Here is a 26962-nt window from a genome sequence, read left to right on the forward strand (position 1 = left end):
CATCCTGTCATTCCTGGGAACGTATGGAGCTCCTTGGCAGTTTGTGGCTCAGGGGTTTGGCAGATGGCTTCTTTCCTGGCAGTCCTTAAGGTCCAAAGTCCAGCTGTAATCTCCCAAATATGTCACTTGCTGTTAGAGTTATTTGTGCTTTTCTGTAAACCAAGAAACTCAGCAAACTCACAGTCCATTATACAGTTCTCTTTTGTTGCCGTGGCATCCACGTGCTGCAGTAAAGTTCCACCCTGGGATGGAGGATCCCAGATCTCAGGCTCAGAGCTGACCAGTTCTCAAAAATCATTAAGCTGTTCTCACAACCCTGGGTAACACTGTCCTGGTTAACTGAGTCTCTTCTCCCCGTATTGGCCAAAGCAGGCAGAAGAAACATCCTTCAAATCCAGAAAGTAAACACCACCTATTTATTCCTTAACTGGGTTAATAAAGTGCATGGATTTGCCACCACTGAGTGTATGCATTCAACAATTCTATTACTTGCCCTCAAGTCTTGTACCAAACAATTGTACTTTCTATCAGAAAATTTTGCAAAATTGGAGTCCAAACTCCAAAAAGTTATCTATTATTTCTTCTATCCTTCTACAGTTACATATCCTTATAGGGCACCGCTTTACCCTGACTGGGCAATCTCTTGCTTTTAACTTCTATTCAGGGCTTCATGTGTGGCCCTGATGCCCACACCCCTAAGTGCATCATATTTGATATTGCTGTGACTCCTGGGGTACAACATTGTTTTTCCCCATTTGTGCTAAAGTCAGACTTACAGTTTTTAATCAGTCAATATTGTTGGACCCTTAGCTCCAGTTTTATTAAATTTCTTGCCAGAGCAACCTGGCAAGGTTGCTTGTTACCTGGCAGGTACAAGAATTTCTGTATTCCTACTTAGTTTATATTTAATTAATCCAAAAAAAAACGTAAACCTTTTCTTGTTGGGCAGTAGCTTCTATTACTGTTACAAAACCATCTATGAGTAGTAAGAAGCACCCATATCCACCAGAAAATAAATCTCTTTATCCTGCTTCCCTAGGTGCAATTTCCCGTTGCAGTTTGCACACTGCTTTCCTTCCGGTGGGGCGGAGCCCTCCCTGGGCACTTCAAGCCCCCACTCCCCCCACCTCTCTCTGAGGGGATCTCTGGGTCCTACGGCCCTATTCTGGCACCACAACAGTAACAGCTGTTATTATCACCAATTCCCTTACTATCTGTTTGTCAATCAGTTTTGTTCTGTTTTCATATCGTCAACCTCTTTTCAGTCTTGACATCCCTGTTATACCTTGCCAGTCCTTCCTCCTCCAGCCTGTGTCTGTCCCAAACTCTCACTTTCCAAACCCTCATCATTACATAAACTACTAACATCCTACTTCAGTTTCATCTCCTTCTCTCCAGAGGTGTCCAGTGCTAACACTGGGATTTCAGGTTTCCTACATCTCTGCACATGAAGGCTATTCTCACTTCCATTGCCCCCTCCTCCCCACCTCCCCCCTTTGCTGCTTACAGCAACAGTTTCTGTACCCGGCTCTCTCTCACTCCAAGAGTTCTTGCAAAAAGGGGGGGGGGGAATAATACAGGGGGTTGCTCTCATACCAGCACAGATAAACTCACTTTCTCTTTAACCCTTTTTCCTTTGTACACGATTTCGCTATTTGTACCTTCAGTTACACTTTGACACACCCTCAATTATACTTCTGTATACCAATAGCAATTACACTTCCTTATACCATCAAAGCACTTTGTCCCATTCCCTTCAAAACCCACATATCAAACAGTACAATTTTTCAGTTTCCACAAACACCCTTAATACCATATAACTTTCCCTTAGCAATCCATATCATTCAATTCCTTGGGCTGTTCCACCCTTATCTTTATGGCCTTATTTCTTTTTTTTTTTTTTTTTTTTTTTTCTTGATTCCCAATTTCATCTTTATCCCTATCCTTTTTCCTGGTCTTGGAATCATTTTAACCCGTCCCCCAACTTAGACACTAACCACCAATTATTACATTATTTGATGAGGGTGTTCTTGCTTAGAGTCCCTCCCGGTTCCCCAGCAATATCCCTCCAATATGCCAATATACATCCTAAGAGATTTTCTAAGGTATCTCTTTCCCTTATGTTCATACACACACGAGGAGGGGGAACAATGGTTCAAAAACAAATTTCGTAAAGTTAACATGTTAAAGCGGAGGTAACACAACCCTATTGTTTCTCTAATCTGGATCATTATCACATTTAAACCGCGGTATTTTCTACAACAAAAGCAACAGGTTCTCGATACTAATTGTGGTTTGCCTTTTGTGGGCTTTTTCCCCCACCCGACTCCATATGCACTTCACTAATATGTGTGTTACAATTGCCACAATACTAACAACAATTAATAAGACAAAAACAACGTAACAAATACAAAAACATCGTAACATGTAGAACATAGAGGCCTTTCGCATCGTCCGTCCCCGGCCGTTTCCCTCGTGGGAGGACGGAACCGCGGGTCGGGACTCCGCACTCGCCCCGCAGGCAGCATATTCTGATTCTTTCTTTGAAAAGGGGTTTTGTTCTTTACACATAAATTCAAGATCTGACAGACCCAACCTTTATCAGATCCATATTTTGGCCAAAATATTGATTTTCCCTGTAGTGGCTCTCTAGGCCACATCTGTGCACAATATTTTAAACATCTTTTCCCTATCCTTGTCCATGGTTTTGGGATCATTTTTTTTTTTTTTTTCAATTCTGTAGTATCTTTCCCAAGGGGCTATCTTTGGGCACAGTGTTAGGGACCCTTTTACCCTGTTATACGGAGCTCCTATTACCCATCCCTCCGGAGTGCTACTGTGAACTACCCAGCTCACATGTCACCACACTCCGATTCTCGGATTTTTGGGCCCAATCCCTCGGGAGCACCTGCTCCGTCTCTGGGATTAAATAGGGGTGTACTGCTGGCACTTCGTCAAGTGCGCAGGGTACCGTACACCAACAGCTCCCTCCCGAGACTCTCGCTTTCAGCACCGCAGCCGCTTCGTCCGTCTCCGGCCGTGCCCCTCGCGGGACAACGGAACCGCGGATTGGGACTCCGCACTCACTTCGCACTAGAAGTGCGTCTCAGCCACACACACTCAAGAGTCTCAACCCAAGATAAGAATTAAATTCCCTTACCTTGATCCGTGCACGAATTTTTCCAGGTCTGCAAGGGTTAACACCTGTGCCTGCCTAGCCCCTTGGCTTTCACAGAGTCCGTCCTTTATGTAACAATCTCGGTTTCCCATCGGCTGTCCTGAGAAGTCACCTCACCACCCAGACAGGACCGCTAAAATCAGCGGAGTGCACTTATCCTGTCCAGTGCAGTGGGGGACACCCCAAGAAGCGATAATGACTCCCGGACGAGCCCCCAAATTGTTGGAAATATCCTCAATAAATTTTGGTCAGGACGGTATCTCTGATAAAAAGCAGTTTTTATTCGCGATTGCAATGGCGGGCGCCCTGATTGCAGAAGCGCACTTATGGACATGATGTTACAGTTTTTATACCTTTTCTCCCAGATGTTTTCCCCTCCCATCTCCCCTTTGGTTGGGTATTACAATTTTACCCGAGGTTTGCATTTGTTAAATTTGTTAGTTCACTTGCTATCTTGTCAGTCGCCGTCCTGCTGTTTCTGTCTCCAAGATGTCTCGGTACTCTTATCGTATTGATATGTTGATTGCCTTCAAAGCTTCTTCCATTCTGTCCTAGAGGCCTTTGTTAAACAAAGAGCCCGGGGAAGGGGTGATTCCAGTCCTTCCCGATATCTCTTCAGGCACATCCTAAGGTATGTCAGGACTTGCATATTTTTACAATGCGTACAACAAAACACTAAAACATACATTGTTGCTAGTTTATACAGGCATATTGTTAGTTCTATTTCAGACAGCTGGACAGACAGGAGCTGCAGTCTTTGTACGTAATAACTTCTACCTAATAACTACAAACTGCTTCACTTACATAATGAGACCTTGAAATAAAATATTCTTATCTTATTCTAAATGCAGAAACAACATTTGATTCCCACAATACGGACCACAAACCCACACAGAACCGCAAGGTATCGCTGCACAGAAGACTTATTAGGACCCTTAGACAAGGATCTGGGGAAAGTCGTATTCTTACAGCAGCTTCTGGGTAAAGCTCCTAGCCACAGCTCGGTTCCATTGCAAGAGTTCTGTTCAACACAGAATGTCCTCTGGTGCTGTACCGGAGATTGCCTCTTGCTGGGACATACTCGTGGGGGAGAGGAGTGAAAGGAACGCCAGGACAGCAAGGGAGGGATGCCTGATGACAAGGGTGTGCGAATGTCCCCACCGAAGGAAGCAAAGAGAGCCGGCAGAAAGCGATGCTTCATTAGCGTAACAAAACACAGCCCCCATTCCTCCCTCCCTCCCTCCTCCCCCGCACCCCTTCCCATCGCCATCCCCCGGGGGCAGATGTGCCATGAAAACGAGCTCTGGGCGTGATCGTTGTGGGAATTCCTGCCTTCCTGAGCCTGTGCGGAAGAGGCGAGAGCCTGGCTGGAAGCCATCCGGGCAGCACCGCGGTGGCAGGAGGTGCACCAAGGCCGTCCTGCGGCCAGCTCGGGGCTGAGGGCACTCGGCGTCCTCTGCTCTACGCGACTCCGAGGAGCCCGGCTACCTGCACCAGAGCTGGGAGCAGCCTGCTCCGCACCCAAGGTAGGTGCCCTTCGTGGCTCGTGCAGAGGAGCGCACGCTTCCTGCCCCCTGCCAGCAGCACCGGGAGAGGAGCGGGGAGCGGCCCCGGACGGGGCGGAACCCGCACTGCCGTACCCCAGGCGGGACCCTGGTCCCGGCTCCAGCTCCCGCTCAGCGCAGCAGGTTTGCTGGCCCAGACGGGCTGCAACCAGGGCGGCAGTTCATGCAGCCCGGGCTGGGCTCCGAGGGGCACGGGAACGGGCTGGGAGCTGGGACAGTGAGGAAGGGAGCAGAGGAGGTCAGCGTGCTCTGCAGCCCGGTTGGATCTCTGTAACACAGCGCAGCTGGGGCTGCAGTTCTTCCTCTGGGCCACGGGAGACACGAGACGGCCTCGCTCTGCAGCTGTGCACGCGTGGATTGACGGAAGCTTTAAACCCCCCGATGCCTCCTTTGGAGTGTCTTAATGTGAAGCCTCCAAGTGGAAATTTGCACTCGCCCTGCTCCTCCTCCCCGGCAGCCCCCAGCTTCTCTTCGGGGACCCTGCGGGCAACACGTGCCTCTGGCGACCCTTGAAATGGCGTTACCTTTTGTTTGCTGAGCGCTTGCCTGATGGCTCAGCTGGGGTTGTGCAAACCCCTGGCAAGGCTTTTGTTCAGGCTGTCCCGGCAGCTGCAGATGCCTTGAGCACACAGCTGCGGGCCCTGAGCACGTTCAGCATCTGCAGCAGCTCCGGCACTGGGCTCTGGAACAGACGATGAGAAGCTGGCAGCCTGTGGGCTGACTGGAGCACGCGTTGAGAACACGGCCGAGCAGCAGCAGGTCAGTAAAGCACAGCCCAGGTGCCTTCTGCAAAGGGCACGCGGTGCTGAGAGCGTCCCCTGGCAGTGAGCGCAGTCTGCGTGCTCGGCTGAAGAGGGAGGGAGGAATGAATTTATTGATATCATGCAGGTGTCCTGGAGTGCTCTAACAACTGCTTAACAAGGCTGTTGTAACCACGTGGTTGTTTATTGCCTTAATTGTTCTGTTTAGCACTGCTGTTATTCGATAAGTTGCCTTCACGGTTCAGTTAAAATTCCCAGCACAGCATCGGCTGGTGGTGGCTGTGACCGTCACAGGCTGGTTTGGCTGCAGTGCTGTCAGATACTCTCTCTTCTCAGGAGATGGAAAAATAATCTCCATGTGGTTGGATGTTTTGTTGATTTATTGTTGTGTTTAAGTAAGCCATCCTATTTATTTGAGAAGTGTGAACCATCCAGTTGACTCCTCGCCGTTTTGCACTTCCTTACCCGAGGAATGTGAGCCATCACCACTTTTAGGTAACATCAGCAGTAGGTGGTTTTGAGAACTACATCAGTCACCTTTACAGAGTACTTTTCCCAACCCTTTTCTGAGGGCTTGCTTGATTTCAGCAAGCCCAGGGCTACTTCCACTCCTGAGAGGATGTACGGACATCTGCCAGAGGATTTAATCCATTTGCCACCAGGTGTTCCCTCACGGATCTGTGGAGGTGGTGCTCCAGCAGGCTTGCTGTGTTTGAGTGTTGGGGGCTGCATTCACGGTGTTCTTCCATGAACCAGGTGCTTTTCTGCACCTCCTGCTGGATGGTTGGATGGCCATACCATTTTCTAACAGTATTTCTGTTAGGGCAGGCAATAAGCCGTCATTCTGCTGCCTCTGTTTGCCTTAACTGTGTAGAGGCAGTGCCTTTAATTAGTGCTATGGGTGCAGTTTTGCATCTGTTTGGAGCCAAACCCTACAGGTGGAGGATGTGTGGCCTAAAGGATTGTAGGCGACTCGGGGAGGTCTTCGTTTATTGTGTGAATAAGCATTACCTGCACAACTTGCACCACGTAGTGCAGCAGAAATATTGTGGAATATCAGTCGCTTTTGATTCTGGGAGGACCGGTGCAGTTCTCTTTTGCTTCATATGTCACTTCCAAACCCGACACGATGCTGATAACACCTTTCCCATTTTGCATCCTATTACTGCCCCCAGTGACCTCTGCTTTCTGCTCAACTACAGCAGTCGCTGTGGAGAGTGTTTATGCAGAATGGCTTCATGAGAAAGGACATGAAGAGATTCCTCTAGTTAAATTGTAAAAGAATGAATGTGATTAAAGACAAAGACGGTTTATCCTAGGGACGGTCACGAGCTAAGCAGCTGTGGGGAAATCAGTATGTGAAAAGACAGGGTATGTAGCTAAAGATGAAATATGTATCTAGAAGCAAGGACGGCCTAAGGGAAAAGCAAGATGTGTAGCAAGGTGTAGACAAAGCTGCAAAGAAAAAGTATCTATAAGACTAACCACAAAGGTCAGATGAAGTAATGTCTAATTCACCAATCCTGAGCTTAACTTTTGCAATATGCATGAACTTATTACTGATTGTATAAATAAGATGCTGTAACACCTAATAAACGAGGCTTGTTGACCATGATAGTATGAGACTTGTCTCCCGCGGTTACTTCCAACAAGTCGCCACGAGAACATTCACAGAAGAATTTGGGACGTGCTTCATGTCTCTTGTCATCGGTTTGTTTCCCTTCTTGCCATCCTGCAGACTTTGCCCATTGGTCACAAGTGGATCCAAACACAGCATACACTCCTAAGGGAGAAGCAGGACTATATTTGTTGATATAATAGGGATATGCTGTAGTGATTTAACAGTGACACAGCAGGATCGGAGGTGGCTGGATACACTTGGTTATTTACTGCATGGAGGGTAGGGTTACGCACACACCTACAGGAGGCCCTCCCATTGAGTCACGAGGCTCAGAGTAGTTCCCCTTTTTTTCTCATGTCTTCAGACCACAGAGGTAAGGAGCTAGGATGTGGCTGGATCCTCTCCTAGTCCCAAGCTTGGTCAAGGCTTTGTGTGGAAGGAATCATACGTGCACAGTCCCTCTAAGACAGAACCTTAGAGAATACATGAAAGCTCCAAAGTAACCATGGGTGTCTTACAGAAGATCTGTATTGAGAAGGAGTCTTGATGTCAAGCTGCAAGGGATCTCTGTGCAGGTGTGAGCTGCAGAAACAGCCCTGCTCGAGGGCAGGTCCTGTGGTGCAGCCCGCTGCTGTGCAGCAGAGCTGGAGGGGCACTTGGGCTGCTCCCTCTTTTGGGGTAAGATGACTGCCTCCTTGCCGTGCTTTGTCTTAAGTCCCCTCTCAGTCTCAGCTGTTGAACTAAGTGTCAGCTACCAGTTGTTTCAGCCTCCCAGTCTGAGACAGCTTTGTGACGGTTCATCTCTTTGAGCCAGACTGTTTCCTGTGCTGCAGCTCATTGTCTTCCTCTGCAAGGCTGGGCAGTGCCCTGCAGAAGGGCTGAGCTGGAACTGGGACTGCTGCATTCCCTCACAGCTCCCCTGCCATTTCTCTTCTCTCTGCAGGCTCCAGTTCAACTTCTGCCTTCCAGCCGTGATCATCCCAGCCTGCAGGAGAGCAGCAAATGGCCGCAGCACATCCAGTTGAGGTAGGGGTTGGGGAAGCAGGCAGGAGAGGCCAAGGGGCCAGGGATGTGAATGCAGGGGTAGAGGGAGGTGCCCTCAGCCAGCGTGTGTGTGCTGGGGACAGAAAAGCAGCTGGGGTGTGAGGTTCTGTCCTGTGCGAGCTGCTTGCCTGGGCCTTGGCTGTTCCCAGCAAGGAGCCTCTTTGCTTGCAGGAGCCCGTGAGCTTTGAGGAGGTGGCCGTGTATTTCAGCAGGGAGGAGTGGGCGCTGCTGGACCCTGTGCAACGAGAGCTCTACCGGGACGTGATGTTGGAGACATACCAGTGTGTGGCCTCGCTGGGTGAGAGCTTGTCTGCCTTTCCTCCTCGTTAGGGCACCTTTGGCTGTGCAGAATGAGCCTCTGCAAGCCGGGCCTTGAATAAACACCATGCAGCTACATATTGACTCACACCACAGTGCCAGCAAGAAAGGAGATACTGAAAAGCATGAGTTTCAGAAGGGATTAGTATGCACGGCACTCTGATCAAAGCCACAGAGTCAGTGCTGGCAAGCAGGCATCAGCCAGGAGGGAGAAAACCATCCCTTGTGTTGTGTGTTGCTTGGTGCCACCAGCTCCAGCTCACAGATGAATCCCTGGTTACTGCTATGGAATTGAGGATTTTCCATGCAATTGCCATCAACATCTTGATGCCTTGACCACTGGTAGACTGTAAGAAAACAAATAAGCTGTTGTAAAGTTAATTTGAAAGAAAAAATATCCCTTCACAATGTTCAGAGATGTCAAAACATTCTTTGCTCCAAGGGAAGCTGTAGGCACAGTGTCATTTAGACCTAAATGGTGGTTTCTCCTTGGGGAGGGGCACAGAGTGGAACTGTTGAACAGGCACTGTGCCAGCATGAGGGAAATGCTCTCTTGTTCCCTGTTTCTCTCCCTGAAGCTCCACTTCCAGCCCCCATCATTTGAGAATGATGACTGCTTTGTTTGATGTGTAGTTTCTGGCCCTCATTCGTCCTATTAATGCGATAGAACTGACAAACTTGTTTGTGTTTAGGTTGTTTGTATGCTCTATTTCTTATTTTCTCCGTATATGCACTGTCCCCATGATTTCCTGTGCATGTGATTAATTCACATGACAATAAACAGAAGAGACACTCTCCATTTCTTAGGAATGATGCTTAGGTTCACGTACAGATGAGCTTCTTAGTTTTAGAGGCTTCAGGCTTTGGAGACTACCTTGGTTTGAACAGCAGAAGGCATCAGTGTTCACTTCTCAGCAGCACCAATCTACAAACCTGAGTAATAGCTGCTTGTTGCTCTGTTTCTGCAGAGCCTCGCAGCTCCCCATGCACTGATTACAGCCTTTGGAAAGGCAGCCAACTCACTTTCCTTGGGAAGCCACACAGATGTGAACCGTAATAGCCCATTGACTTTAGAGATGATTGAACAGGACTCTTTGATTAAAGGATACTGTCAGATGCGTGTCTGCCCCTCTATTATCTGGTGCTCTGTGTTGGAAGCTTGAAGCCAGCACATCTTGCTCTGCTGTTTTCTGTGTGTCCTTTTCCAGTTGGCAAGCTCTGACTGCTAGAACCCAAGATGCTAAAGCAATATTTAGACTCAAATGCATTTAATGAAAGGAGGCAATCTGTGTGTGTGCGCTTTCTCCAATGAGACTGGCACTGTTCCCTCGTGTCTCTACCAGATAACTAGACTTTATTTCCCATGGCTGAAATATGATCTGTCATCTGCCCTGAAGGAAACAAGCTTTATAGCTTAGGATTCCTTGTTAGTCCAGGTGAAGAAAGCTTTGCCTTCGGTGCCCTGCCTGGATTTTGGTCTTGGTGTAAAGGCTCTGACTGTGACATTCTGACTGCTGTTTTGAGGCTTACCTTTTGTCTCGCACGTGATAAGGATGAAAATTTAGCAGAAATACCTTTTCAGTGGTTCAATACATGCTGGTGATTCTGTGATATCTTTTTCTGGTGTGAGTAATTGTTGTTTAGTGTTGGTTTTTGTCCTGCTGTTAAAATGGGGGTGTTTTTTCTCTACAAAGCCTGATTTAGGCACTTAAGCTTATAACAACCTCTGTGGTAACAGGCTGTGTGTGGATTCACACTCATCCAGAAACACATGCAGAGGAAGCAGGGATGGTGCTGCTCAAGTCTTACTAAATGTAGGCTCAGCCTGATGTAGATGCATTCCAGCGGAGATACCCAGCACTTACGTACTTTTGCTTTCACATAAATGCCCGAAATGAGCTGGGCATCAGCACGTTGTTAGAAAGCTCCCTGACTGTTTCCCAATTGATTCTTGTAGGACTTGGAGGGCTTTGAGTCTAAGACCTGGGAGATGGTGAAGAAACCCAAGGCAAGTGCTGCTCAGCTGAGCAAGAAAGCCAAGGAAAGCAAAAAGAAGCGATAAGGGCTTGAGCAGGAAGGCACAAAGGACAGCAGAATCGCCTGGAATGCTTCCTCAGAAGTGCACCAAAGGCAACGGACTGCGTGGTCTGTTTTTCAGGCATGGCTGTGATTTCCCTTTCGCGGACTGCGGATTGGAACTAAGGAAGCTGGAAGGGAAGGGCTTCCAATGAATTAGCAGCAAAGAGGACTTCACCTATTTGGGACTTGATATATGGCAAGAGCTGAAGACACTGCATTCCTTTAGGCTCTGTCTCTTCAGGGCCAGGGACGGTCTAGTGTTAGCCTGAAATATGGCTAGAAGGGTCTGGAGAGAGGTGGTGTCGTAGCCACAGAGTCTCTGTAAGGGATCTGGAGCTTCCTGATGCCAGCTCACTGCTTGCTTTGTTTGATCACAAATGAGTCAACGGGAGGAGAACCTGATGTGTTAGGTGCCCCAGAGCTTACAGTGGCTTTGAAGAAAAGGGTTCTGTGGTGGGGCTGCAAGTCTGCCATCCTTTTGCATACACAGACTGTCATCCTCAATTGACAAATGCATTGTGAGCCCAGGTCCAGCAGCAGTGCTGTGCTGTGTCTGTTCTCTACCAGAAGACTAGCAGCACATTTGCTGGAACCATCAGTGTGAGAAGGACCGCATTTGCTTCTCTCCCTTGCTGTTGGTGGATGAGTCAGGTGGGCAGCATGAGGAGAACAGAACAAAGCATGCGAGACAAAAGCACTCCGAAGTTGCTTGGAGATCTCAGGACAAAGAAACATGACAAAAATATCTGACACCAATTACATATAATCTTTGTTTCAAATTAAAACAAAAGTAACTTTTTAAAAGTCATGCTGCCTCTTTCTGTTTACTATGAAAGCTTCTTGAGCTCTGTAGAAACACAGGGACATCCATGGCCTGTTCACGAGAGTGACGCGTTTAGGGGAGGCCTTTCAGCTCCTTCGATCTGTGTGAGGGTGGTTGGCTCAAACTTTCAGGCATGCGTGAGTCTGTGCTTGACTTGGAAGCAGCAAAATGTCTGCCAGAACACCTCCACCTTCCTGGAAAGAGGAAACAGTGCAATGTCTTAATTAATTTGCCTCTCATGAGGGATGTTGGCTCCAAGAGCCCCCACGGAGGTAGCAAAATAAAGGCAGTGTTTGTTAATAGGATCGGGGGATTAGATGGGGATTCAGTCAATTGATAATGGGGATTTCTGTAGGCCCCATGGCAAGTGTAGCTGTAGCAGGGAGCTGCCTGGCAGCCACTTGGACTGCAGGAGGAGCGGTGAGCTGGGTGAGCTCTGGCTGGTGTTACTTGGTTCCCTCCCCAGAAGAGGAAAGGAAGGAAAGACTGTGCGGTAAGTCCTCAAATTCCCAGGCATCTATCTCAAGCAGTTTTTCTCTTCCATTTTTGACTGTTCAAGCAGGTCTCCCTCTCTGACCACATGCTGTCCCGCTCACAGTGCATCCTTGTGCTCTTCCAGTGCAAGCTGCATGATCCCTTGAGGCAGGTTAATAAGCAGCTCGTGACCCGAGTTCCAGTTCACATAGTTCAATTAAATCCCTATTAATCCTGCTTAGACCTAATTGACTTTCATTCTCATACATGTGCTTCTCTCTGCTTTAGAGATGCTCTCTGCTGATGTTCCCCACTGGCAGCAGCGGAAGAGCCAAGGCTGTCTGTGAAGAGAACCAATACTTCCTTCTTGCTGCTCTGGAAGTTTTGAAGCCAAGATTCTTTCCCAGCCTGGTGTAAAAAACATGAAAAGAGCCCTTTGGTGTCTGGGTGCCAGGGAGTGTCAAGGCTCCGTGTGGTGATACTTAAGTAGAAAGCAATGAGGCTGTAGGAGGGGAGGAGGTGGTCGCTGCCTCTGTTCATGGAGGTAGTTCTTCCAGGAAGGTGTTCTGTTGCTCACAGCGTGTTCCTGCAGGGATCAAGATGACTGTATTGATTTTGTTTGCTTCTGAATCTCATGAAGCATTGGACTGACTGCAGCAAGGAAGTGGGATGATGAATGGAGAGTGCTGGCGTTTGGATCCTGGCTGCTTGTTTGGTGATGAGGTTGGCTGCCGGGTTTGGTGCTCTGAAAGGATCTGACCCTCCTCATCTTCAGACCAGAAGGGATGATTTGGCTGGGGCCGTCCCACAAGAGATACGGAAGCAAACCAGTGTCACCTTTGGTGTGTCTGAAACTGCTGCTGACTGCAGGGCAAAGGTCCTGCTCTCCTCCAGAACCTGTAGCTTGTGGCTTTGAGCAGTTCTTCTAAGTTTATGGAGTGGTTTTGTGGCTTTTGTTAAGTGGATCAGAGCAGTCGCTGGTCAAAATGTCCCTTGTTTGGGCTGGCAATTACAGGGTGATGATCCTGTTGGTTTCACATCTCTTCCTTTAAATTCAGCTGCTTTTCCCATCTTTCATTCTTGGTCTCCCAACTTCACCGCCCACCCCAATCTATCACCACACATCAGTGCTGTGCAGTCCCCACCTCTGGTGATGTTCACTTCCTTCCCCTCAGCTTGTGGGGTTTCACTCGGAGCCTGAAGGCCCTTGTGTGGCTCTGGAGCTTTCTGTACCCTGTGTGAACAGCAGCTGGCTGCAGCCAAAGGCCCTCAGACTGCAGCTGAAGCAGAGCCCAGTTGATTCCTGCACAGCCTGGGTCCAACCCACCTGCCAAACACAGAACCATGCTGCTGTGTGAGAGCCTCCAGGCCGGAGAGAAGGATCCCAGCATTAGTCCCCCCGCTTGGCAAACCTAAACCAGCCCTAAGCTCAAAACCATGGGTTCCTGATGCTGGCCATGCTAATTGCTTGCTGTCACACCCACACTCTTTGCATGTCTGCTAAGCTCAGTGATTGTAAAATGATAGAATTCCTGAGCTGGAGGGTCCCTGCGAGGACCACTGAGTCCAGCTCCTGGCTGCACGCTTCAATGGCTCCAGGTGGGGATGGCAAAAAGCTGCTTGAGTTCCTGAAAAGATCAGAGCAAAGGCTCTGCTGCATCTGTCTGCGACTCAAACACCACCACTGTGTTATTCATAATAATAATTCCTACAAATATAGTTGGAATTTGCAGCGAGCAAAGCACAGCTCACCTCAGGAACTGAATCAAAGGCTGGCACAGTCTGGAGCACACACCTCTGCCTGTTTTGCTGTTTCCCGGGCAGATTGCAGCTTGATGACATCCAACAGCAAAGCAGTTCTCCTTCAGCAGGTATCTTCTGAACTCACAAGCACCTCTGCACTGCAGAGCAGCCCTGTGTTTAACAAGGCTGTCCATCATTCACACTGGTTTCAGATCTGACATTCCTCTCCTAGCACCCAGGACCAATGCTTAGTCACTTCCCCGTGAGGAGGAATGACTTAGCATTAGGTAGTAAATGAGTACAGGATTCTTTCCTATGTTGCTCCCTTATAAGCTCAATAACCACATGCTGCACGTGGGTAACAAGAGCCAAACAGGAGCTGTTCCATCCCAGACTACACCTACAGATGTCTCCACAAGGTCCGTCTGAAGAGTCTCACAGCTGAAGGTCCTGGGTCTGCTCTTCCTCTCTCCAAACACACGGTAGCTGAGGAAAGCTCCCTATTAGCTGAAGAGACCAATTGCAGGACCTTCACTGACTGGAGGAGCCACTGTGGGACACAGGTGTCCCCTCCCACTCACCCTCTCTCCACAGCCGACCATGGTGCAGCTCTTGAAAAGATGACGGAGCTGTCTAAATCAAACCCTAGCACTGACTACATAAACAAATACATGGACTAGCTGCATGAAGAGCAAGCAGCAGACATTGCAACAGCAGGTCAAATGCAACCTCAAAGATTTACTAACGAAGAGTCAAAATGCTACATTTCCTACCTGCAACCCCCAGCAGCAGTTCAATCCTTCATTTCTACACTTGTGCTTCGTAACACCAAACCAATAACGACAGGACGAGCATCTCTTTGAGTCATTTTATAAAAGTATTTGACTTACAGAGATATTGTTATAGTTTCCTGAGTACTGGAAATTACAATACAAGGAAATTTCCACAATTAACTTCATACAGTATTTTACCATCCAGTGCTGCTGATCCCTGTTCATGTCCTTGTTCAATAGAGCAATACACATAAAACACACCTCGTCCCCTTCCCTTCACCACCTCCCTGTGTCCATTCCAGCGTCTGGCCACCCTTTCTGACCAGTAATACTTCGTAGTGTCCAGGATTAATCTCCCCCCACCCCCTAACCCTCCTCCCCTTAAAACAACCCCCCCACCCCCTTAACCCCCCCCCCTTAAAACACCCTCCCATCCCCTTAAAACAACCCCCCACCCCCTTAACCCCCCCCCCTAAAACACCCCCCCACCCCCTTAAAACAACCCCACTTCCACCCCCTTAAAAACAACCCCCCACCCCCTTAAACTCCCCCCTTAAAACACCCACCCCCTTAAAATAACCACCCCCCCACCCCCTTAAAACAACCCCCCCCTCACCACCTATGGGGGGTTAGAGGGCGAAAACGGGGGTCTATGGGGGGATAGAGGGGGAAAACGAGGGTCTATGGGGGGACAGAGGGGGAAAATGGGAGGCTATGGGGGGTTAGAGGGGAATGGGGGGAAACTGGGGGGCTATGGAGGGTTAGTGGGGGAAAATGCGGGTCTATGGGGGGATAGAGAGGAATTGGGGGAAACTGGGGGGCTATGGGGGGTTAGAGGGGGAAAATGGGGGTCTATGGGGGGATAGAGGGGAATGGGGGGAAACTGGGGGGCTGTGGGGTGTACAGGGGGATGGAGGGGGAAAATAGGGGTCTATGGGGGGATAGAGGGGAATGGGGGGAAACTGGGGGGCTTTGGGGGAGTACAGTGGGATGGTGGGGGAAAATGGGGATCTATGGGGAGATAGAGGGGGTTAAAGGGGGAACTGGGGGGCTGTGTGGAGGTAGAAAAGGGTAGAAGGGGAAAATGGGGGTCTATGGGGGGATAGAGGGGGAAAATGTGGGTCTATGGGGGTTAGAGTGGGATAAGGGGGGAAACTGGGGGTCTATGGGGGGACAGCGGAATTTGGGGGAAACTGGGGGAACTGGGGGGATAGAGGGGGAAAATGGGAGTGAAGAGTGAGCAAAGCCTCAAAATGGTGGTAAGGTAACACTGTGCTATAGAAAGGGAAAGGGGAACTTCACAGAAACCAAGACAAAGGGTAACTGTACATTTAAAAGTGCAGGGAAAGGGGGAATTGCAGACACTTAGTCAAAATAAAGCCAGAGAAGAGGGCAATAAAGATAAGAAGAAACTGTCCGGAGACCTCTGACAAGAAGGATTAGATCCCCCCCCCCGGGCAAGATGATGCCGACATGGGAGAACAATAACAGCAGATAACACCAAGAAGAAAACAGAAGAAGAATTTCACCCCAAAACATCGGCAAGGGTCGCGGGGAATGGGGTCAGGGGGAATGAGGGAATGGGGTCGCGGGGAACGGGGCCATAGGGAATGTAATGAATATGTAATCAAACTGAGGAGGAGACTATTGATTATGTATTAGCTTAACCTATATCTGTAACACACTTTTTACGGTGTGCAAGTTTGGAGGAGCTATCCCCCTTGCACCCGGCGCTGCGCAACGCTGGAATAAACATACCTGCTTTATAACCCATCTCTGCATTATAGAGTTTGATTCCGCAAGTCAGTATTACTGCTCAGAACGGGTGGCCAGACGCTGGAATGGACACAGGGAGGTAGTGAAGGGAAGGGGACGAGGGCGAGGAAGGAAGGAAGGGAAGGGGAATGTAAAGGAGGGAAAGCGAGAGGAAAGACACGGAACGAGACGTGAATTTTGGGTCCTTTTCCGGCAGCCGCCCCCCCCCCACCAGGCCCCAGCCCGGCCTGAGCCACGTGACAGTGACAGTGCCAGTGACAGGAAGTGCTTCCTGCAGGCGGCGGAGAGCACTTCCGGGCCATGGCGGCCATGAGCGGGGCCGGGAGGAGCGGGCTCTGTGCTGCGAACGGGGTCGGGCCTCGGTGCGGGGGCACGGAGGGGCTGTCGGGGGAGGAGCTCGCGGCGCTGCCGGCACCCAGAGGCGGCTCCCGGGCGGCTCCACGGTCTCGCTGTGCTGCGGAGTCACCCGGCCGGCCCCAAAAGCCTGGAGGCAGAGCCTGAGCCGGCCCCGGCCCGGATCGTGTGGTGCGGCTCCGGCACCACACGATCAGCAGTGTGGACGAGAAGGTCGCCATCAGGTCTCCCCAGAGCCTTCTCCGGGCCGCACGAGCACAGCCATCTCAGCCCTTCCTGTCGGGAGAGGCTGTTCCTGGGCAATGGGGCGCAAAGCCAGGAGTCGGATGCAACGGGGGCATCCCCTGATGTTCTGATCCATCGCCCCGTGCTACCCAGAAGCGAGCAGGGACGAGGGAAGGGGAGAGCCTCCACTTCTTGTCTGAGGAGAAGAGGTGCACCGAGAGGCCTGAGAGAAGGGGGAGAATGTGGGGTGCGGGAGTTGCACCGCCACAGTTGACGCAGGCACTCCAGGCTTTAGGTGACGACTGCCCGAGACATCCAAACACCAAACCTTCCTTCCAAATGAGCCCCACGCTGAGTTTTACCAAGCAGAGCGAGGAAGGAAGAAGCATGACATTTGGGCCTTGCAGGTGGGCATCTTTCTGTGCCAGAAGTTCTTTGTCCTCTTAATAGTGAAGGGAGTGACGTGCGGAATCAAACTCTATAACCCACGTAAGCTTATAAAGCAGCTATGCTCGTCATGGCGCCAGATGCGAGGGGGATATCTCCTCCTCCAAGAGGACTCGCACTCCAAGAAAAGCTCTAGGTACATATTTACAGACAGAACATTTACATATTCATTACGTTTCACAGAAATGGCCTGGAATTCTGAGAACATATTGTCCGACTCTCTTGAACATGCGTCCTAAAAATGGGGTGGGGGTCTCCGGTGGTCATTGGATGAAGGCTAGTAGTCTACCCCGCTGTGAACTTCCAACCTTTTAGTGGGGGGTAGTCCAAACCAGCTCGTACTGGTGTTTTGTTGAGCTGAGGCATCTGTTTCACTCTCCCATCTTCTACAACAGGAGTCCATTCTTCTTTCTTATCGTTGATGGGTGGCAAGTTTCCGTGGACTCTGCATTCTGTTCTTCAGCTTACGTGCCCGCAAGCGTCTTGTCCTTCAGCGTGGACCCACTCCAGCTCTGTGAAAAGGCTGTTCTCACAATTTGGAAAGGCTGTTCTCATGGTTCGGGAGACAGCCAGAGCTGGGGAATGGATGCATGGCACCCTAACTCTGACCAGCAAGGGAACGAGAATGGAAATGCAGACACTTCCAACTTCTACCAGTTTAAATCTGCTTCCAAACTGTTGTGGTTTGGTAATTTGGTTGGTGTTGCTATTCCACATCAGAACATCATGTGGGATAACGGGAGTAAAGGACACAAGATTTTTATTTCTTTCTTTTCTTTTTCTGTGGACAGCCTTAAATGGGCATGGGGGGAGGGAAGCGGCAGCGGAGGGGAGGCCACCCTGCCCCATACATGCCCCCCCACCCCATAACTCCCCCCACCCCACATATGGCCACCCCTCCACTCCATAGAAGCTCCCCCTGCCCCACAGAAGGCCCCCTGCCCCATATAAGCCCACCTCCACCCCACATATGGCTGCCACCCCGCCCCACAGAAACCCCATAACTCTCGCACCCCATAACCCCCCCAACCCCATAGAAGCCCCCCCTGCCCCACATATGGCTGCCCCCTGCCCCATAGAGCCCCACAGAAGTCCCCCCCTCCCCACAGAGCCCCATGACCCCCCTGCCCCATAACCCCCACGCCCCATAGAGCCCCACAGAAGCCCCCCCCCCGCCCCATAGAGCCCCATAGAAACACCACAGAAGCCCCATAACCCCCCCGTAGGCCCCCTGCCCCACATATGGCTGTTTCCCCGCCCCATAGAGCCCCATAGAACCCCCACCCCATAACTCCCCCCACCCCACATCTGGCTGCCCCCCCACCCCATAGAGCCCGATAGAAGCTCCCCGTTGCCCCATAGAAGCCCCATAACCCTACCCACCCCGTAACCCACCCCCGCCCCATAGAAGCCCCTCCTCTCCCCATAGAAAACCACCCCGCCCCATAGAGCCCGATAAAAGCCCTGCCCATAGAAGCCCCCCCCGCCCCCTAGAGCTCCATAGAAGCCCCATAACCTCCCTCACCCCACCGAGAGACGCCCCCCCGACCCCCATAGAGCCCCATAGAAACCCCATAGAAGCCCCATAACCCCTCTGCCCCATTGAGCCCCATAGAACCCCCCCCGCCCCATAATTCCCCCCGCCCCACATATGGCTGCTCCCCCCACGCCCCATAGAGCCCCATAACCCCCCAGCTTGCGCTTTACAGCATCAGAGAGGAGGTCGGGAAGGGGATGGGGTTTTGCCCGGTTCCCTGTGTGGAGGCAGTGTGGTAGGAACTTCCCGCCTCCCACAGCCCGCCGGTGAGATTTGGACTTGTTTTTCTCCTTGTTGAAACTCTCTCGTTGTTGTTTAGTGTCCCTGGGTTCGTTAAACTGCCGTTTGTTCTCAGATCGTTGGTTTTTTTTCATTTTTTCCCTCCTAGACCCATTCACAATCTCCCTTCCCTTCCCCTCTCGGCCGCGCCGCACCGCGCTGTTAGAGAGGGGAGGTTCTTTGTTCCTTCTCTCCCCGGGTTTGTTCCCGCTGTCACCGAGTGAGCTCTAGAGAGAACTCCGTGACACAAACTCATTGCAAAGTCTAAGCTAGAAGAAGCGTCACCTCAGTGTATCCCAGAAAAAGAACAGCGTTGAGATTTTAATTGGTTTTGGTTTTTTGTTTTATTGAGGGTGGGTTGTTTTTTGTTGTTTTTTTAGGGTTTTTTTGGGGTTTTTTTGTCTTTTTTTTGGGGGGGGGGGTAGGGGGGTGCGAGGGGAAGGGAGAGGGAGGGGACAGTTGTTTGGTTGTTTTTCATATACAATAAAGCTATGCAGTTCCGCTGTCAGTCGCCTCAGAGAGTTCCCGAAGGAGCTCAACCACATTCTGCTCAACATCGAGTTGTTCCATTGAGTGGAACAATGGTAGTCTTGCAGATGGAGCAATGCAGGAATTCTGACAGGATCTCCAGGTGTATCCAGTTCATCATCTGAAAGCTCCGCAACCAAATTGGAAGGGACCAGTCCTCTTGTGCCATCTGTCAGCTCTCCCTGAAACCAGCCATTCTCACCCACATCTCCAAAGACATTACGCATTGTCCGGCAGTCAGAGGAAGCTCGTTTTCTGGGTCCTCATTAGGACCCTCAACAGAAATGTAGCTGTGTTGAGCTAAGAATCTTCAAACTGCTGGTGATACCTGTCCTGGAGAATGCAGAATGATGGACAAAAGCTCTGCTCTCACATTCAGGGCCGTCCTCTGACAGAAGGCAGCACACAGGACTGTTCCCAAGGATCTCTTTCATGGCTTTGAGTTCAAGCTCCAGGTCTTCCAGATGACCTTGAAGACTTCGGACCTCTTCAATGGCAGAATGGAACGGACTGGAGCTATTACGGAGATTCTTGTTTGACTGGGTCAGAGTCTGTCTCGTTGCCTTCCCCAGCTCCATCTGCTGCTTCTGCTGCTCTCTTTTCCCTCTTGCGCGCTCTGTGAGAATGAGTTTCAGAAAGCACTACTCACTGACAGGAAATAAGGGGAAACTTGAAAGACTTTGCAACCTGAGTCCTGGCAGCGTACTGCCAGCGGCTGATTTGGCCGTCCAGGATCCTGGCACCACAAATGCTTCATTGCCAAATGCAGCAATAAGGTGTTCTGGGGAAAGGCCAACTCACAGGTAGTTTTTGAGCACCCATATCACAGTACCAACGGCCAGCACCAGCGCAGGCAGCAGCATCGCTGAGACCGTCACCGGAATGCGGCGCTTCCGCACAGATCTGTGAGCAGCAGCCTCTGTGCTTTTGCCTGTGTTCATCCCTGGAAGAAATGAGACAATGTCCCACGTTACCTTCAGCTGCGCTACAGATAATCTCTCAGTGTGCTTCATGGACCCAAGAGGTCATTTTGTCTGTGGGTGCCTCCGTCTCTGGTGCCGAAGCACCGGAGGACAAGAAGGATTGCTTCCACCTCTTGTTGGGTACGAAGAGGCTGCACAGGCACTACCCGTGTCCTCCTCTGGGCCGAGAGCTGGGGCTGTACTCTGGGGTCTGGGCTTGGTCTGTGGGGAGAGCTACAGAGCAGAATCCCTCATGCTTTTCCCGGCATGCGTGTCCTGAGCTCTCCTGTGGGACGCCCCCCAGGCTGAAGGTCAGGCTTCAGCCAGCACAGGGCACAGCCAGAGCCAGCACAGGGGAGAAACACTCCTGCTTCTTTTACATGTACTCTATGCTCACACGCTCAGGTCTGGCTGCTGACCTGGTGTGCAAGAGCTGGCAGCAAGAGCCTGCAGGCACGCAGTGACTCTGGTTTGTGACACCGTATGATCATGGGACAGAAATTACCTGGCATGCCGGTTGGTGCTGCCTGCATTCCTCTGTCCGGGACGGGCAGTGTGGGATATCCACCTTCCTGGAGTGCATCCCGCTCACTTTGTTGGTCCGTTCCTTTAGAAAGAAAGCAGGGCAGTAGGATTGGGATGTCACGTGCCCTCATCAAAAACTGAGCTTCTCCAATCCCGAGCTCAGGTAAAGTCCAGGCCCCCCCCCAAGTACACTGTGAGCCCCTCTGTTACCCAAGGGCATTTGGGCCCTCCCAGCTATTGGACAATGCTGACTCCCTCACACCTCTTGAGGAATCAGCTCCTGTGCAAGGCCCTCACATTCTGTGCTGTCACCAGCCCGTCACAGCCAGGTAGATGCAGGCTGAAATCCAAGCTCTAACACACAGTCCAAGCCTTCAGAATTAGCATCTCCACCTCATTTCCAGCATTAGCAAAGGCAGCCAACCCTGCTCAGGATGCTCCTCCTGCCTTGAACTTGTTCAGCTGCACGGAGGGCTTTGGATGAACAGAAGCACAGCGCTTGCCACTTTGCCACTTGCTGCCATCTGGGTGCCAACGACTGCACAAAGCAGCTCTGACAAGTAATGGTTGTGCTGGGGGAGCAGCTGCCTCTGGGTCTTGGCTGGATGCAGACCATCTGGCAGCAGACCAGCTCTGGTGCTTGACAGCACCTGCAAGGTGATACATGGAACACGGCTGCAGCACGGCTCTGACCCATCCCTTCCTGCTGTGCAGGCTACAGCCTGCCCACACCTGTATATCACACCTCAGCTTCCCAGGTCCCACAGTGAACAGACTGAAGTATACCCACCACGCTCTGCCTTCTCCATTTCCTTCAGCAGTCGCTTCAGGAGACGGGATGAGCCCTGAGAGTATTTTCCGCGTTTGGATTCATCCTCTTCTCTTTCCGGACCTTAACAGAATGTATGAAGTTAAATATCACGTGCATGAAGTTTTGAAGATCAGCGGCGAGTCAGACAAGTCAGTGAAGACAGAGTACTCACTGCTGGGATTCCAGCTGGGCTCCAGCACAGGAGGAAACCGATGACCGGGCAGGGCCCACACTGGGGGCACTTCTGCAACCAAAGACCCATGAAAAGTTTCAGTCACACACTACAGCATCAACTGAGTAGCAGAGCGTACAGGGGACTGTGCCATGAAATGGCACTGAAACGGGCAGCAAAAGCTCTCTAAAGAATTTCAAAGCTATGACGTACCTGCGCGATCCGACAGAGTTTCAGTTCCAGATCTCAGAGAGGAAGCTGGATCAACTCCTCTAGTCAAATCTGCAAACAAATGCAGGACAGAGCAACTGCTACTGAGCATCCTTTCGGCCACAAGGTCGCAGGATGCAATTAAAGCCAGGGATTCCTTCACGACACTATTCTCTCCCTTCCGCACAGGAGCACCTCGGAAACAGTTCCGGGCTGCCTACAGGGGCCTCACCATCGTGCTTAACTAATCCTGTGTGGAACTGCCCAGAGGAACGCCCTCCTGGAGTTCACCCCAGCTCTAAACTGCATGGAGTGGGGTAAACCTCAGCTTTGGTAAGCCACTTCCTGGAGACACAGCTGTCATCACAGATAGAGGAGAAATGTTCCCATTGCATGTGCCCATCTCTCTTTTCCTTAGTGAGCTGCAGTGGTGGAAGTGGCTCAGGTAATGACACGGGGGGGGGAATTCCAAAGCTGCACAGAGGCCAGAGGCGACCTGCTGGCTGGTATTCCACAGCTTTCCAAATACTGTCTCCAGGCCATGGGAAACAATTCTCAGGGACCTCGTGGAAGAACACTTGGCCCCTTGAAAGTTTCTTACTGGGAGACCTCGTAGATACACAGACAAAGCCAACACAATGCTGACAGCACGGAGCTCCCAAGAAACGATGACCATCCATGCTTCTTGGGGAGAAGAACCCTCTGTCCGGTTAAATGCGGAATCCTCGATGAACCGTTTCAGCCAAATATGAACAAATATCAAGGAAATGAAGCCTGCTGATTTACCTCCAGTCTCGCCCTCGGGATCGTAGGCAGGATTCAGTTCTGCAGATTCACCAGCAGGGCCTGCAGACACAAGTGTGATCAGACACAGGTGAGGAGAGCTTCCGGCACATGTGGGGGCCTCCTTTTCCCTGAGTGACCTGTAGGGTCTGGCGGTGGTTGGGGAATGCCACAGCCCGAATACAAAGGTCTGGGCTCCCTCAGCTGCAGAGGGGCAGTGGTAACCTTCCCACTGAAACGTGGCAGCTCTCTGAGAGAAAAAATACTCATGGCTCATCTGTGCAAACCCTTCTGGGCACAAACAGACTTGGAAGACCTGGAGAGGATCTCCAGTAAAATTGCACCCAGGTAAACCATGAGAGCATGAACGTTTCAGCCTCCAAGGAAACAGACACTCACAACTTACCCCTGGGTTGTCCCCCAGGCACAGGCATGAAGTCCGGATCCAAAGGAGCATCCGGAAAGGGAGCACGAAGCTCATAATCTAGAATCAAGAACAGATGAGAGAAGTTCCCACTTATATGCACTATATGGTGTGATCTCCTTCTCCCTCAGTAACTGGATGTGGAGAATAACTCAGGTCATGATTTCCAAAGTTGCAGGGTGGACGGGATGACCCGTAGGCTGGCACCTGGCAGCGTATGCAGTGCTCTCTCCGGGCCACGTGCCACATCTCTCACAGATTACGTGGAAGAAGATGCAGCCCCCAGGGCTTTCTTACTGGGAGGCCTCTGATGGACAGCAAGGTCACACTGAGGCACTGGAGGAAAGCACACCTGTCTCTTCCCCTGGGCTGTGGACCGGGGCTCTGGCTTGGAAACTGGGGAGTGCCATGAGCCTGAAGCAGAAATGCTCATGCACGCCCAGCACGCCTCTTCTGAACTCTCCCCGGGCATCTCCCAGGACGAAGGCTGTGCTGCAGCCAGCAATTAGCAGAGCTACAGCCTGGCATGGCTGGAGCCAGCCCTGGGGAGCAGCGCAGCCACGGGCTCTTGCCCGGCTCCTGCAGTGCTGCCCATCACCCCCTACCCAGCAACACCCCCATGGAAGGCAGGCCCCAGGCAAGTGTACTACAGGGCCGTGGGAACACAGCCTGACTTCTTGCTCCCAGCGCTGCTCAGTTTGGGTCCCATCTCTACCCACTCACCTGCTCCCCGTGCTCGCCACGGAGCAGCACAGCTCTCCTGGAAACTCATGGCCACCAATAGGAGGAAGAGGACAAGGCGGGCAGGGTCCATGGCCGCCCCCACACTTGCACCACGCTTCCAACACCACCGCTGCAGCCACAGTGAGTGTCGCACTGAGCCAAGACTGCGGCCAGGCCTCGTGAGCTCATGACACAGCTCAGCACAGTTATAGGATGGGGCATTGTGACCTCACATCTCTGTGATTCTGGGTGGTGGCTCCCCGCAGGCTGCTGCTCTTGTGATGCACTGCACCAGGGCTGTGTGGGGCTGGTGCTTACATCATAGAAATGCAGAATCATAGAATGGCTTGGCTTGCAAGGGACAGTGAAGAACTCAGAACCCCAGCCCCACTGCCTCGGGCGGAGATGCCACCCACAGAGTCTTGCTGCCCAGAGCTCCATCCAGCCTGGCCTTGAACACCTCCAGGGATGGAGCATCCACAACTTTGCTTGGCAAACTTTTGCAGAGCTTCAACAACCCCAAGAAGGCATTATTTCCAGCTTGGTGCACCACCTCAGGCCACAGAGGTAGTGACGCAATATGCACAGGTTATCCACGCGTGTGAAACGTGCTGCAATTAAGCAAGCCAAGCGGATAAATCCTCTCCAGTGTGGAGGATGATGGCTGAAATACAAACACGGAGAAGCTGACCTTCCCACAGACCCGCCAAGTCAAGTGTCACGTGCTTACATTTTTGTTGATAGATCTTCAGTTTCATCTTTTTTTGATGGCTAAGGAAATCCCCTTTCCTGCACCAAGTGTATTTCCCACGTGTAACGTGCTTCCAAGCCTGATTTTAGTAGCAGAAATTGAAGGCTTGCTAGTTGGCACCTCCCATCCCCAAAGTCCCAGTGAACTCACCCACTGCTGACAACTGGATACTTGGTGGTGAGAGAACCATCACCTATAGGATCCCACACGGGTCTCCAGAAACTGTTGCACCTTTGGATACATGGCGATAAATATTATGTCCATACAACACCCTCATTGAAACAGAGCCTGCCACCTTCCCTACAACCAGGCAAAGGGCGCAAAGGAAGCTGAACTGCTGAACCAGGCACCAATGGGGCTTACGTGTTTGCATCAAAAGACAAAATACCAAGCAGAGAGCATGGGAATCAGATGTTGTTTCTGAAGCAGAATTAAGAAAAAAAAAATTGATTTCACAGTCTGACAACAACCCTCCTCCTCTGCCCCTTTCCCCGAGCGCACCCCTCCCTTCCTTCCCTCTTTGTTTAACAAAGACTTTGAATAAAATCATCATATCAATACTACAATTGCTGGCCTGGGATTATTATCGCCTCTTTGGGGTTCCTGGACAGGAGAGGTGCACCCCACTGATTTCAGCGGTCCTGGAAATGCAGACACTGCCAACTTCTACCAGTTTAAATCTGCTTCCAAACTGTTGTGGTTTGGTAATTTGGTTGGTGTTGCTATTCCACATCAGAACATCATGTGGGATAACGGGAGTAAAGGACACAAGTTTTTTATTTCTTTCTTTTCTTTTTCTGTGGACAGCCTTAAATGGGCATGGGGGGAGGGAAGCGGCAGCGGAGGGGAGGCCACCCTGCCCCATACATGCCCCCCCACCCCATAACTCCCCCCACCCCACATATGGCCACCCCTCCACCCCATAGGAGCTCCCCCTGCCCCACAGAAGGCCCCCTGTCCCATATAAGCCCACCTCCACCCCACATATGGCTGCCACCCCGCCCCACAGAATAGCTCATGAAGCTTCTTTAGAGCAATACAGTTTATTCAGTCTAAATGAACATGTGAACTTAATTACTCCACCATACAGTAAGCCTAGGATGAGGAATTAAATAGATCCCTTTATGGGTTTTGACATGAGTGAGGTTTTGGCAAGTTGTGCAATTTTTTATGATCTTTAGTGGGTTTTGTTGTTTCTTTTTTCCTTCCTAAATTAAAAACAAGAGCATCTTTCCTTCTGATACAGATTATGCCTCAATCTGTAAGTGTAAATCAGAGACAGACTTCAGGCACAGGAAGGCAGTAAACATACACAGTTATAAATTCAAGTACATTTGGACTTGATAAAAGCACAGTAATCCACTGTTAACTGAGAAAGCCGCTTGGCATTCTGATCTGCTCATCATCATGGGAATCTTGCTACCCTTGTGGAGATGTCTTACTTTTGAACTCAGTCCTGTCCTGTTTCTGTCTAGTTCTTCGTAAATACTGATGCATCAGGAAGGAGAAATACTAGGGATTACTAGGAAGAACAATAGAACAGCAGGCATCATTGTGTCATTGCGTAAATACCTGGTATGCCTTGAATTTCAGAGGGTTGCAGTAGGAAAATTCACAATGAGCAGAAGTTAGAATAACGAGAGGTATGAAATGTTATATGTCAAGGAAAACCTGAATAGACAAAGGCTTCTCAGTGTGGAAAAGGCACAGCTGTAGAGTCAGCTGATTGCTGAAATGGTACAATGAGGTGGGAGAATACCACGAGAATTTGGCATTTAAGTGATAGAGCTCTACAGTTAAATTTAAGCAATAAAAACAAAACTAAGTCTTCACTTTCTAGGTTTGCATCAGAGGATTTTAACAATTGGTAACTTGTTTTTTATTACAGTGCTGTCATTGGTGAGATCGATGAAGAGACAGATTCAGCTCTTGACTTAGGGAATATTCGAGCAGAACCCTTAAGTTCAGTTGTGCATTGAAAAGAAGAGAATGCACAAGGACTTTGTAAATCTTTGGTTGTACAGACCTATTTAACAGTGTTCAACAGTTTTTACAAATTGTACGTAACTTGTCTAG

The 26962-nt window shown here is 50.6% G+C and overlaps 2 protein-coding genes and 3 long non-coding RNA genes across 5 annotated transcripts in view; 2 read left to right on the forward strand and 3 right to left on the reverse strand.

Annotated features, from left to right (window-relative positions):
* The window catches only part of LOC146757165 (uncharacterized), a 28222-nt gene extending 11847 nt beyond the window's left edge, over nt 1-16375 (reverse strand). Inside the window, exon 1 of the long non-coding RNA XR_014937053.1 lies at nt 16138-16375. This is a non-coding gene — a long non-coding RNA (uncharacterized LOC146757165). The remainder of the gene's footprint in view (nt 1-16137) is intronic.
* LOC146757166 (uncharacterized) lies at nt 4536-11374 on the forward strand. The gene is made up of 4 exons (XR_014937050.1): nt 4536-4704; nt 8069-8151; nt 8341-8467; nt 10445-11374. It is a non-coding gene; the product is annotated as an uncharacterized LOC146757166 (long non-coding RNA).
* A 69-nt stretch (nt 16376-16444) lies between the features above and the next one.
* LOC146757167 (uncharacterized) lies at nt 16445-17944 on the forward strand. The gene is made up of 2 exons (XR_014937049.1): nt 16445-17141; nt 17577-17944. It is a non-coding gene; the product is annotated as an uncharacterized LOC146757167 (long non-coding RNA).
* A 1372-nt stretch (nt 17945-19316) lies between these two features.
* LOC146757168 (uncharacterized) lies at nt 19317-21618 on the reverse strand. Its single transcript, XM_085523687.1, has 3 exons — nt 20993-21618; nt 20327-20468; nt 19317-20141 (listed from the first exon to the last, which is right to left on the reverse strand). The coding sequence occupies exons 1-3, from the start codon at nt 21141-21143 to the stop codon at nt 20045-20047; spliced, it is 390 nt and encodes a 129-aa protein (XP_085379813.1). The 5' UTR covers nt 21144-21618; the 3' UTR covers nt 19317-20044.
* Nucleotides 21619-21807: 189 nt separating this feature from the next.
* On the reverse strand, nt 21808-23265 carry LOC146757169 (uncharacterized). The gene is made up of 3 exons (XM_085523686.1): nt 22992-23265; nt 22209-22277; nt 21808-22067 (listed from the first exon to the last, which is right to left on the reverse strand). Exons 1-3 carry the CDS (start codon nt 23263-23265, stop codon nt 21931-21933), a joined length of 480 nt encoding a protein of 159 aa, XP_085379812.1. The 3' UTR covers nt 21808-21930.
* Between the last annotated feature and the right edge of the window lie 3697 nt (nt 23266-26962).

The sequence above is a fragment of the Coturnix japonica genome, chromosome 24, assembly GCF_054131305.1.
Source record: "Coturnix japonica strain WE chromosome 24, WE-NBRP24, whole genome shotgun sequence".
Lineage (NCBI taxonomy): Eukaryota > Metazoa > Chordata > Aves > Galliformes > Phasianidae > Coturnix > Coturnix japonica.

Bases quoted from the DNA above. Each gene is read 5' to 3' on its own strand.
- LOC146757168 (XM_085523687.1), bottom strand. From the start codon at position 21,143: ATGAGGGCACGTGACATCCCAATCCTACTGCCCTGCTTTCTTTCTAAA. The intron at 20,469-20,992 runs GTAATTTCTGTC...CATTTCTTCCAG, and splicing joins AGCACCAACCGGCATGCCAG to GGATGAACACAGGCAAAAGC. The intron at 20,142-20,326 runs GTGAGTTGGCCT...TCATTCTCACAG, and splicing joins TGGGTGCTCAAAAACTACCT to AGCGCGCAAGAGGGAAAAGA.
- LOC146757169 (XM_085523686.1), bottom strand. From the start codon at position 23,265: ATGAGCCATGAGTATTTTTTCTCTCAGAGAGCTGCCACGTTTCAGTGG. The intron at 22,278-22,991 runs GTAAATCAGCAG...ATTTGTTTGCAG, and splicing joins TCCCGAGGGCGAGACTGGAG to ATTTGACTAGAGGAGTTGAT. The intron at 22,068-22,208 runs GTACGTCATAGC...CTTTGGTTGCAG, and splicing joins AACTCTGTCGGATCGCGCAG to AAGTGCCCCCAGTGTGGGCC.